This window comes from Leuciscus leuciscus (genome assembly GCF_965113295.1).
Source record: "Leuciscus leuciscus genome assembly, chromosome: 16".
Classification (NCBI taxonomy): domain Eukaryota; kingdom Metazoa; phylum Chordata; class Actinopteri; order Cypriniformes; family Leuciscidae; genus Leuciscus; species Leuciscus leuciscus.
This window is the reverse complement of record NC_138740.1, coordinates 17,159,366-17,172,458: the sequence shown is the minus strand read 5'-3', so window position 1 is coordinate 17,172,458 and position 13,093 is coordinate 17,159,366. Positions and strand designations below refer to the sequence as shown.

The 13,093-nt window shown below is 39.7% G+C and overlaps 1 protein-coding gene across 1 annotated transcript; it reads right to left on the bottom strand.

The window, feature by feature from the left end:
* Positions 1-728: 728 nt before the first annotated feature.
* LOC309477435 (olfactory receptor 8G17-like) lies at positions 729-1,658 on the bottom strand (the record flags this gene model as incomplete). Its single annotated transcript, XM_082140700.1, has 1 exon — positions 729-1,658. One exon carries the CDS (start codon positions 1,656-1,658, stop codon positions 729-731), a length of 930 nt encoding a protein of 309 aa, XP_081996826.1.
* Positions 1,659-13,093: the final 11,435 nt, after the last annotated feature.

Below are 13,093 nucleotides of genomic sequence, written 5' to 3'. Positions count from 1 at the left end.
TAAACAATTTTGAGACAAAAACATCTGACTGTAGGCCTACATGAATCATTACATATCAGAAATCACTGGACAGTGGTGACTTTGGTTAGACATACCAAATTATCTGTAACAAAGCAATAATGACACAGTAAAAACTTTTTTACTCACACTCTTTACCTACTACTACTTGTCATGCTCGAATCAGTGGGCGAGGCTACTGAACTTTAGGGATGTCATCAACCCAGGAAGAAGCTTGTTGTAGTCCCTATGAGTCGTTTGATGTAGTCCTTAAAAATTGATTTCTGTAAAAGAAAATATCTCCATTTGCATTGAACTTTGAGGGTCGTAACTTTGCAATGTTATTTATGCTTAAACAACAACATTACACACTAACTAAAGTTAAAAAAGTGAAATCATAATCAAGGACCCCTTTAAAAAGTCAATTTTTTAAAGTTGATTTTTGTGCTTGTAATGAGCCGAAATGCTGTTTATTTCTTGTCATTTATTTTCTTTTTTCCAGGTAATATGTGCTTACAACTTAATTTAAATTGGTTTACATTTTACGTCAACAATTCTCATACAAACACCTGATAAATACTGAAAAGGATTTGAGTACAGAACAAAGTTACAGTGTTTGCAGTGTTACAGTTATTCTTAGCTAAATATTATTAGAATATTAATTTCACATATAATAAATCCTTTAAAATAATATTATCTATGTTATGAAGATACATAATCCATTAAAGAATTTACTTTTTTCTCCACCAGTTTTTTACAATCTTTTGTCTTATCTCTTTGGTTTGTAAACCATATACTAAAGGATTTAATCCTGGTGGTACAATGTGAAACATTATACTAGCTAGTTTCCTGCTATCAGAGTATTCAGGAAAACGATGAAGTAAAATAAAAGTGGCTCCAGAAAAAAGCATGATTAAATAAACAGTTAAATGAGTGCTGCAGGTTTTAATGGCTTTGCTGTTAAGTGCTTTGTTTTTGCTGGTTATGCATACAGTAGCAATTTTGACATATGTTATAAATATAGATACTGCTGACAGGCAGGCTATAATTATGGTATAAACAACTCCAAACACATTATTAATACTTACATCTTCACAGGACAGTTTAAATAGTGAGGCATTGTCACAGAAAGGGTTTTCAATTGTATACCTACAGTGAGACAGACGCAAAGTAAGTCCTATCATAATTGTCACTAAAAGAATGGCCAGGCCCCAAGCAAATGCTGATAGTTTAATAACCATTTTATTGGTCATTATAGTCGTGTATCGCAATGGATTACATATAGCCACATATCTGTCAAAGGCCATGATCATCAGCACATAGTGGCATGCTGCTGTAAATACATGCACAAAATAAGCTTGAATAACACACTCTGCATATGATATATTGCGCTCTGAGTTTTCCCTTAAAATGTCCTGCAGCAAGCGTGGCATAATGACAGTAGTCCCTAGTATATCATTCAGTGGCAAGTTACAGAACAGAAAATGCATTGGGTCATGCAGATTCTTCTCTGTTGAGATCAGAAAAATAAGTCCAATGTTTGATACCATTGTAAAGACATAAGCCAAGAGAAGGAGGATGAAAACAGGCTGAGATGACTGAGGTGTAACTTTCAGTCCCTCCACGAGGAGAATGCTGTTTGTGAATGTCAAGTTGTCCATTGGTTGCTGTACACAAAATCTGCAAACATAATAACAAATAGACATTACTAATTACATATACTCTTAAACATAATTACCTTACCTCTTTGTGTAAAATGCACATTACAAATGAATAGCATTTCCCTGTTTCATATTCAGCATTTCCCTGTGTATACCAAAACTGCATAGACCTATGCTGTGGTAATGTTTTTTTTTTAAATACAGTACATTGCTTGACACACAAACACACACACACATATATATATATATATATATATATATATATATAAAATTGTAGATAAACAAAGTCAAAGTCTAATTAGTCAAAATCTAAAATAAATTTGTCTAATGTGAAGTAACAATCATCTTTATCAGTATTGAGTTTTACTTTATAAATGTAACTAGTATCTTGCCTCACTCTGCCTACAATCCTCCCAATAATGATTAGGTCGAACAGTACGACTTGTTTTTGCCTTTTAATGTGTGGCTTAAATTGTTTTCTGTGACATTGTCATAACCCCTTCGGGGGGAAAAAAACTATTCATAGAATACGTTGCCATGAGCAGCGAGGCTGCTGATTGTGAGTGTTTATGGCAATAAGTGAAGTTACAACCTGCTAATCCTGCTAAATGATTCATGACCCCATGATACATTTCTTAACTCAGGTTGTGTTCAAAACCCTATAACACTTTTTTTGTTCCCGGTCAAAAATGACCGGCCTATAAAAAATAGCTTATAAATCACTTGTTATGCAATATCATCACCCGGATTCAATCTTTTTGTCAACTTGTTCTCTTTCAATTAGGACTGGTTTTATATTTCTATTTGCATCCGATTAATCGTAAGCCTCATTTATCTGAGAGTAAGCATCTCATTTCGGTCAAAAATGGCCGGCCATTTAAAGTGAATGGGAGTGTAAGAAATTGTAGTCTGCCTCAACCCAGATTCCACTCCTAAATATATTTTAGAATGAGCTCATCCCCAAAGTGGCTTAATTATCATAGAGATTAAGGCTGTCAAGTGATTATTATTATTTTTTTGACCATTTGGGTTGATCACAACCTGAGCAAATGGTTGTCAATTGTAGAATGGGAATGGGAGTGGGACACAGAGAACCTTCTCAGACAATGGGGTGTCTCAACTTCATTAACATACAGACCACAGCTGTTACAACAAGGGCAACTTAATTTACATTAAAAGTTGTAAACTGTAACAGGATAAAAGGTTTAAGATTTGGATGTTCTGGGTTCATTCTGACGCCGGTGAACCCAAGGTGCTCCGTGTACCTTGCCACTGCTATGCTGTAATAAACTTCATTTTTGAGATCTTCGACGTCCACATCATTTTTTCTTACAGGAGAGACTGAAAATAAGAGAAAATTTTAGTTTTCAGGAGCATGTTCATTATGTTCATGTACACATATGTACATGTGTGCTTGCAAACATCGAGCTCTTGGACCTGTGCATGTGTGGATACATGCATACACACACTACCCAAACACACACACACACACACACACACGGTAAAACACACAAACTATTTTGAGTATTACACTCATTCTTTTTCACAGAGAGAAACTTGATACTTCCCTGAACTGCATCTAATATCCATCTGACATTCACACACACACACACACACACACACACACACACACACACACACACACACACACACACACACACACACACACACACACACATTGACAGGAACTTAAGCTCCACTGATTGCAGAGGCTCAAAGGGAGCACTCTGCAGGGCATTTAGAACTACTGAGAGGTCCCAAGAGGGTACGAGAGGAAGGCGAGGTGGATTCAGTCTCCTCAGGAACAAGATGACCAGGACGTGCTTCCCCACAGACTTTCCTTCAACTGCATCGTGATGTGCGGCGATAGTGGCAACATACACTTTGAGGGTGGAGGGAGACAGCCTTCATTCCAACCCTTCTTGCAGGAAGTAAAGCACGATACTGATCGGTATCGATTTTCTTTGGTCTTCTCGGCGAGAAGAGCACCAGGAGACGAATGGGTTCCACTTCAATGCGTAGGCATCATGGACATCATGGACATCATGGTCCCATGGACGATGCTCTAGCGGAAGTGATGGTAGCCACCACCGGTGGTGGTAGGGTACTCAAACCTGCCTCGTACCGTCCAGGAGCCAAACGAGGAGGTTGCACATAACGGGACGAGGGTGCCATAGGGTGCCCGTCTCTGAGAAAGGAGGTCCTTCCTCAGAGGAATTGGCCAGGGAGGTGTTGTCGCGAGGAGTACTAGTTCGGAGAACCAGGTCCTGGTGGGCCAATGAGGCGCAACCAGAATTACCTGCTCCTCGTCCTCCCTGATCTTGAACAGGGTCTGCGAGTTGCGACATACGGCGGGAGCGTAGACCATCTTGTCAGTTAATGCATGCTACTGTCGCGGTATTTTCTGAGCAGACTAGTACGTGCTGGTTCTTGAGCAACGCACGGAAGCGGTGCAGAGTCAGACGTACCGCCAGCAACTCGAGGCAATTGACATGCCAAAGGTGCTGGGGTCCTGTCCAGGAGCCCGCGGCAGCATGTCCATTGCACATGGCAACCCAGCCCGTGGTGGAGGCATCTGTTGAGACAACAACATGCCTCGAAACTCGTTCTAAGGGCACTCCGGCCTGTAGAAGGCTGAGGTTCATCCACGGGGTGAAGGTCTGACGGCAGGTCGGAGCCACTGGTACTCGGAGCGTGCCGTGTTGCCATGCCCACCTCGGGACTTGATCGTGAAGCCAGAGCTGAAGCGGTCTCATATGAAGCAATTCGAGCAGCGTGGCTGCGGCTGTGGATTCCATATGCCCCAGGAGCCTCTGAAAGAACTTCAGTGAAACCGCACTCTTGACAGGACCTAGGGAGAGGGACAGGTCGAGGGGAAGAAGTAGAGGGAGGGGGAGAAAATAAAGGGGAGGAGAGAGAGACAGCATCTGGGCAAGCCACCATCTGGTCCTCCGCCAGTTGAATGGTTGAGTCCAGCAATACCGGGCAGTGGCACTGAACCCACTCTGCAGTCTTCTTGGGCAGATGAGTGATGACCTGTTCCAGTACCACGCGGTCGATGATCTGCTCGACATCGCTTCCCTCAGCCAACAGCCAGCTCTGTAACCTCTCATGGTCCTACTGTTGTGCCTGGACAATCACCTGGAAGCAACGCTCCCAGTAACGCCTTGTTATTGATGGAGGACCATGAGTCATGGGATGACCTCCACAAACAGCAAACCTGGCGAAGATTGCATGACAAGCCGCAGCGGCTTTCTTTCTTCCTTCCCGGGTTTCGGCACCAGTGTAACGAGTTCAATAATAAGGAAGGAAGAGGACAGGGTCGGCTTAACTGAGACTTGTGCTTTACTTTCTTTTTCCACAATCAAAACAAAAGTCACTTGTTTCAGCCCCTCAATATATTCAGTCCAACAGAATAAATGATACTGCTTGTATCAGTTGATGTAGTGTTTACTTTAGCTTTTGTAAGCTCTCTTGCTTTTGTAAGACTTTTCACCGCCGCTTAGGAATATTATCCATGATTTTGTGATCGATTACTGTTTGTATTACCATATTTTTCTTACAAATATGATTAATCCCCTGGGGTCGGCAATCACGCCGGCGTGATCTGCTCGCTTTTTTTCTTATCAGTGCAAAAGAGACTCAAAATACTCTGGCGATTTTGATCTTACATATAAGTGTTATACATCATTCGATCCTGTTAAGTGTCTATTTTTTTGTGTATACTCACAATAAAAACAAAGTGTTGTGCTTTTTGCCAAATAAAGAAAAATAAACTAGTTCTGCCTTCTCTCTGTCAGTGAAGTCCATTCTGAAACGCGCCCGAAATTGAACTGTAACTCGAATACTCAGTCCCACAGGCATACAGACACACCGGCATACAGCTTGAATTCTCTTCTTTTAAATGAAATAATCTATATAAAAAACAAATATTCTCAGTTTATGTAATCTGTATGAAAAGAGAGAGATGTCAGTCGTTCTCATTTCATCTCATTAAGTGTTAATGTGACCACGCCCACGGAGATTATTCAAACACAAATGATCTGAGGCGATCCATGCAAACGTGTCAATGCCCACATCAGCTGGATAAAACACATCAAGTTTATTTTACGTGCACTTTACGTCGTCTTGCTTCGCTGTGAGGAATAATGCTATCGTAATAATAATCCTGGGAAATATACCTCAGAAGTGCGGTTTAGTTTCATTTCGAGGAGCAACGGATCCAGCAGAGGATTGTAGTAAGTTATTTATTCTTAAGTGCTTTGTTCTAATCACGATATGCAATAGTGTCTGTTAACCACAAAAATACTGTTTAAATATGAATCGCGTGTCTGCGTGTGAATAAATGAAAACACAGATGTGCAATGTTGTTTACTACAGCTCGCAAAAGACTGTTTAAATATGAATCGTGTGTCTGTGTGTGAATGAATGAACGGCACAGATGTTTACTACAGCTGTAGTAAACAACAGCTCACATCTGTGCCGTTCATTCACACTTGCACTTACTTTAGTAAACATGTTATTTTTACATGAACACATCTACTAGTTTAACTTTTACCAAACCATATTGCTATACTGAGATGAGTAAAACAGACGAAATATGAATGTTTAGGTCAACATAAACCTTCTCATTAAATTATTTATTATTGTTTTTTATTAATGACACATTTGGGGACACATTTTACTTTCTGAAAATACAGTATGTGAATTAACTGCATATAGTTACTAGAAATGTTTACCTTGGATATTTTACAATTTGCATGGATTCAAAATAAGTCCTCACATTCTTTACTTGTGGTACTCTCAGTGACACACCTGAATGAAAGGCTCATTATGCAGCTCATTATGCAGCTCATTATACGGGTCATTGTCTTCTCAGGTGTGAATCACGCCCCTACGCATATTGCCTTTCCAAACAAAAAGTATACTACAAAATGTATTGTTGTCAATGTATTGTTTTATGTGAATGATTAGGCAGGATGATTTTCAGATCATTTTGAAGCAAAAACTCTAGGCAACAACATTCATAAGTCAAAAGTCTTGTGGACACATATTTAGTATGTGTTTTGTGGCCTTATATCAGAAACTTAATTTTTTTGTTTTTTCAATAACCTTGCATAAACATTATTCTCTCAAAAATACAAACATGTACATACATGTAGCTCACATATTATGGTAGCCCTGTTTGTGCTAAATAGAGTGTAATTACACCTTTGCCATTAATATGTTTATAAGCAACTGAAAAAAGCACAAATGTCAGGGCATGTCAAAACATCTCAAGAACCCCAAAAACACCTCAGACCCCAGAGGGTTAAATGATGGATAACACTGTATCTATAATTAGAAAAAAACAAACAAACATAAAACTGTGAAATCCGTGCTTGCAAAGTCCATGCTTGAAATCCATTGAGCACAATCCTCTTGTTCGTTAAAATTGTAAGAGTCTGAATCAGGCTCGAAATGGTTTGAAATTGACGCCATTGTTAATATTTGCATCTGAGTAGAGCTTGCGATTATGAAGGGCCGTGACATTTCCCGAACAAGCGCTTAAGTGCTGCCAATCACAACAACACACTGGGCCAGCTAACAAATCACAGGACATTTTGTATTTCGAAAGGAGGGGCAGACTCAACCAGACGTTCAACCAGACTGGGGAGAGAGGAGCTGTTGTCATGGCTCGAAAAGAACAGTCAAGGATTCAATAGCAAGTGAATACTGGTGTTTATTAACACAAAATGTAATAGAGGTAGTGCAGGTCCAATAAGAGGTAGGCAGAAGAAAACCAGGCTCGGCAATGCAGGGACTCAGTGGGCAGACGGCGAAATGGGAAACCAGCAAACGATCCTCTGAACAGAGCAGAAATACACAGCGCGGGGAACAGGAATGGTGAGGAGAAATGACGGTGAGCTGATAACCGGAGAACTTCCACAACCATCTGACAAAGACAAGACGAGGTGACAAACAATATATAGGACATTCTCATTCAAAACAGCTGGCGCTGATCAGCTCATCAGCGGGGATAACGAGCCGTGCTGATGAGCCGCGCCCATTCATACAACGCGCACAGTGCCGGCCCGAGCCTTTTGGGGGCCCTAAGCAGAATTTGATTTGGGGGCCCCCTCCCACCACGCAGAGTCACCTGTGCTTGACGATTATTGACACAATGTCACGCTATACTGTTACATTATAAATTAATACCTTGTCTATCTGGGAATTTAGTCCTTGTTTCGTTCTTTTTATTTGTGTTTTTATCTGTTTTATTTTATTTGTATTTTTTTGTATGCCCCCTTTCTTCTTTGTCCTCAATGTTGTTAGTCCATGTAGGCTACTGTTACTCATCTTCCATCTTAAGGACCACAATGGAAACAAGCCTTTGGGCTTTTTTGTGTTTTTATCCTTTTCAACACTTCGTGTTGATTGTTGTTGTTCAATAAAGTTTTCAATCAATCAATCAATACAATGAGGTTATGTATTAATAAAAAATAAATACTTAATAAAAAATAGCTACTTAAAAAAGTTTTAACTTTTTCTTTACTCTTTTACTAACTCTTGGAAACTTCTGAAAACAAACTGTCACAAAACATATTAAAACAATTATTTGCAAAATATCCTCCAACGTTTTGCAACACTTTGCAGTTTGAATGATGTCTTGTATTAACATGACGGAGTATGTTTTTATGTTTCCACTGTTCGATCGCGCCCGCGACTCACACACACACACACACACACACACACATACACACACACACAAACACACACACAACATATTCCAGCTTTGTAATCTTCCACTGTGATGTTTCCAAGCACATTTTTGCGCGTGTGAAGAGGATGATTTTTTCCGTCGATATTGGAACGTGAGTGAAGTACAAAGCCTATGATAAAGAATAGTTTACCATCCAAATCCATCGCGAATGTTGAAACATTTTGATTCTAATGAGAGAGATACGTGAGCCCAACGCCGCTTACTTTCGCTTTCGCTCTAAATTATTTCGTTTTGGCTTGTTTATAGTTATTTCTATAGTTTATAGTTTTTTTTATTCTTGTTCTGTTCTGAATATCATTACATTTAAAGGATAAATCATTGATCAAATCAAATTTTTGTGACATGGCTTAACATTATCGTGACTTTGCGCACAAATTGTCTATGCACGCGAGGTTATGCGCATGACTCAAAGTCAAACACTGGCAGACACAACAGCAGTTGTAGGCAGGTATATTGATCATGAAATCAGAATTTTCTTGTCTTGAATTATTAATCCTTTCATTCATTTATTTCACTTGTTTAAGTTAATTAATATGTAAAAAAAAAAAAAAAAAAAAAAAAAAACTGCCCCAAGCAGCCGCTTAGTTCGCTTATGCCTCGGGCCGGCCCTGAACGCGCACACACATAGCGAGGGCGAGTCAATGAATCCATGAACCGTGACAGCTGTAATAATGTAAAATATGTGAAAAATAATCCGTTTTTTTGAACAATCAAGCATGAAAACATATTCTAGTACACCCCACAAACAAAATCAAGACTTCGTAAAAGGGCATAATAGGACCCATTTAAAGTCATAGTTCACCCTATAGTTCATAGTTCAGAAATATATATATATTTTTTTTAATCAATTATTCACTCTCATGTCATTCCAAACCTATAAGACTTTCGTTCATCTTTGGAACACTAATGAAGATATGTTACTGAAATCAGAGAGATTTCTGTCCATCCACTGAAAGTCTATTCACCCAAAACATTCATAAAGAGATCGTAAAATAAATCCAAATGAATCGAGTGGTTTAAAAGTCTTCTGGAGAGAAACAATAGCCTTATATGATAAACAGATTTAATTTAGACCACGGACCCTGTACCGGGTCTGAAAATCTTCATAATGTTCACATGTCCTTTTTATAGGCTTCCCTATCATCCAATTTATGTTATCATTTGAAAGCTTAGAATCTAAACTTTACAAAAGAATACCATCACTTTTGTTTTTATGATACGTATTAAATTAAATATTAGCTTAATAATGCATTGATCCCAGACACGTATTTCCGCTTGATGAAGGTTGAATAAAGGTTGTATGTCGAGGTTGAACCAACGTTGAATTATGCTTCGGTTTTGCAAGCAGGAACGTGTCAGTCACCTCCGTCTCATTGTGGCGAGCAGGCCGAGGGCTGTGGGAGAATGTGGCCTCATGTGACCTTGTCTCCATGTGGCCTCAAGTGGCCTTGTCTCCATGTGGCCTCAAGTGGCCTAGTCTCCATGTGGCCTCAAGTGGCCTTGTCTCCATGTGGCCTCAAGTGGCCTTGTCACCATGTGGCCTCGTCTCCATGTGGCCTATTGCATCCTTCCCCTCTTGGTCTATTATTTCACTCTCTCACATTTCCTCTTACAATTCTTTGGGAGTAGGCTCCGTCCCAGTGGGATTAGTTCTACCAGAAAGACTCGGGAGATAAATTGATATAACAAGCGTAAATTTATTAACAGCCCAGCAAGCATAAATTTATAAAGTCCTTTGGCGTAGACCCCGTCCTTAGTGCGCAATGCGAGGGTAGCGAAAGCTGCATATCCTGCCTGAAGACGAAGGTAGGGGCGCAGCCGACCCCCTGGAGGTAAAGGAAGGGACCATCCTGGTGGTGGTGGGGAGGATGAAGGGGATGGTACCATCTTGGTGGTGGTTGGGGAGGATGGAGGTAATTGGCAGCGTCAGCATCTGCGAACTCTGACAAATGTAAGTACCAATCTTTTATACTGCGAGTGTTAACACATGATTGGATAGAAGTGAGGTAATACATGACGCGCTGATTGAGTCTTCCTGGCAGAACTTATGCTAAAGCTTTCATTTTTCCTACCAATTTTGGGGGTCGGCTGCGCCCCTGCCTTCATCTTCAGACAGGCAGACTCCACTACCCTCCGAATGTGAACTACGGACGGGGTCTGCGCCAAAGAACTTTACCATCCAATATCTTTGTTTTCATTTCTGGTCTATTTATCAGTAAATGTCATTGTGGGTCTTCCAAGTCTTTCCAGTAGGAATGAAAACTCTAGCGTAAAGTTTTGCCAGGAAGACTCAATATTACGTCACTCATTACTTTCTGGTCTATCCAAACACTATCTAATACTTGGAAGTATACGTTACTTACACATGTTTGAGTTCGCAGATGATGACGAAAACATTCAATTCCATCCTCCCCACCACCACCAGGATGGTCCCTGTCCATACCTCCCCGTGGGGTACAAAGTTTTCATTTCTGGTCTATTTATTAATAAATGTCATTGTGATATTGTCATAGATCGCACCTCTGTGGCTCTCTCCACTCATCAAAGAACACCTTCACCGGAGTATTGAACTTCATTGCCCATAAGCCCCGTACCTAGGTCTAATCACCCGCACAGGTGTTCCCAATTCTCCTCTCCATATAAACTGCCTTCTGACTCTCACACACTGCGAAGTCTTGTTCTGCCCCGGCTAACATTACCAAGCATTTACGCTTTGTTATTGATTCTCCGTGTATTGACCTGTGACTGTTTATCGACTCCTGTTTCTTAGTGATGGGCAGATCGAGGCTTCATGAAGCAATGAAACAGTTGAACCTAATGGGCCATATTGTTTCGAGGCTTCGAATCAATCTGACACCCGTCTCAACGGTGACACCTAGTGGTCACTTGCAGGTGTTGAACTGAAACAACTTTGACGAGCCATTAAAAAAATGTGTTGTTTTTTTATTATTGTAATTTTCTAATATGTGAAGCTTGTAACCTGTAGGCTCCTCACTGTGCATAATGTTATTGTGGTCCTGCAAAATGAATATTAATAAAAGAAATCAAGCCACAATGTCTCACTTTTTTAGAGATTTTTATTAAAAAATATTAATTTATCTGCTTTGGAAGGACTTAGCCTACTTCTTTTTTTTACAGTTAATTTCTCCAGCCTTTGAAAAAATCCTCTCACAAGGGACACTTGTTGCTTGCATGCAAAGATATTTTTTAGCTAGAACATACAAATGAGGAAAGATTACTGCTCTCTCTTTCCAGTAAGTTAGTGGATCATGAGTTCTGGGCAAATACGCAAATTTCAAATTCTCCTCAAATGGCGCATCATGGATGATGTATTGGTTGCAGTAGGCTAGCTGCCGATCACAATACACACATCTTACTTTATTCAGGGTTTCTAAACGGAAATGCTCCCACACCACAGATGTACGGCATCTCTTCTGGGGAGCCTCCATTTTATCGATCTATCCAAATCTATCTATCTATCTATCTATCTATCTATCTATCTATCTATCTATCTATCTATCTATCTATCTATCTATCTATCTATCTATATGAATCTATCCATGTATCTATAATCTATCTATGTATCTAGATATAATCTATCTATGTATTTATATATGTAGCCTATCTATAATCTATCTATATATGTTTCTATCTATTAATCTAGCTGTCTATATATATTTTTATTTATGTATCTATTAATGTGTCATATGTATACTCTGTCTGTCTCTAGCCTATCAGTCAATGTGTTGTGTAAATTTAAATGTAAGCCTAAATAGCCTATAACTAATCAAATCGCACTATGTCACTATATATATCACCAAAAATCCGCTATCTCAAAATCAAACTCCTCTCACAAAAACCCACAAGGTCAATATGCGTTGATTTCACTTTTATACAGATGTGCGATCGTGTGGTCTGTTCCCGACCGTGTCAATCACACGCTGATTCGGCGGACCACACCTGATGAAACACTTAGTGAAACACTTCGAGGCTTCGTTTGGCCATAGTCACGTGACAAGGGTGTTTTGAATCACGCTTCGGATCAGTGTTTCGAAACATCTGCGCTTCGGGATCTCGCAAAGCTTCGGAACGACTGTTTCGCGTCAGCCATCCCTACTGTTTCTTCGTCTGCTGCCTGCCCTGACCTTTTGCCTGTTACCGTTTATGATTCTGGATATTGCTGCCTGCCTCGACATCTGCCTGGTATTGTTTATGTTCTTGGATTTCCTGCGACATTGTCTACGCTGTACTCTGACCACTGCCTGTTTGACCATTCTTAATAAATATACTGCAAATGGATCCGAACGTCTCTGGCTCTACATCACAGATATCATCTCGCCTTCCGAGTCTTTCTGGTAGAACTTTGAGTGTCGTAACTTTGCAGATGTTGTTTATGCTCAAACAGCAACATTACACACTAACTTAAGTTTAAAAAGTGAAATCATAATCAAGGACCCCTTTACAGAGTCAATTTTTAAAAGTTGCTTTTTGTGCTTGTAATGAGCCAAATGTAGTTTATTTCTTGTCGTTTATTTTCTTTTTTCCAGGTAATATGTACTTACAACTTAATTTAAATTAGTTTACATTTTAAGTCAACAATTCTCATACAAACACCTGATAAATACTGAAAAGGATTTGAGTACAGAACAAAGTTACAGTGTTTGCAGTGTTA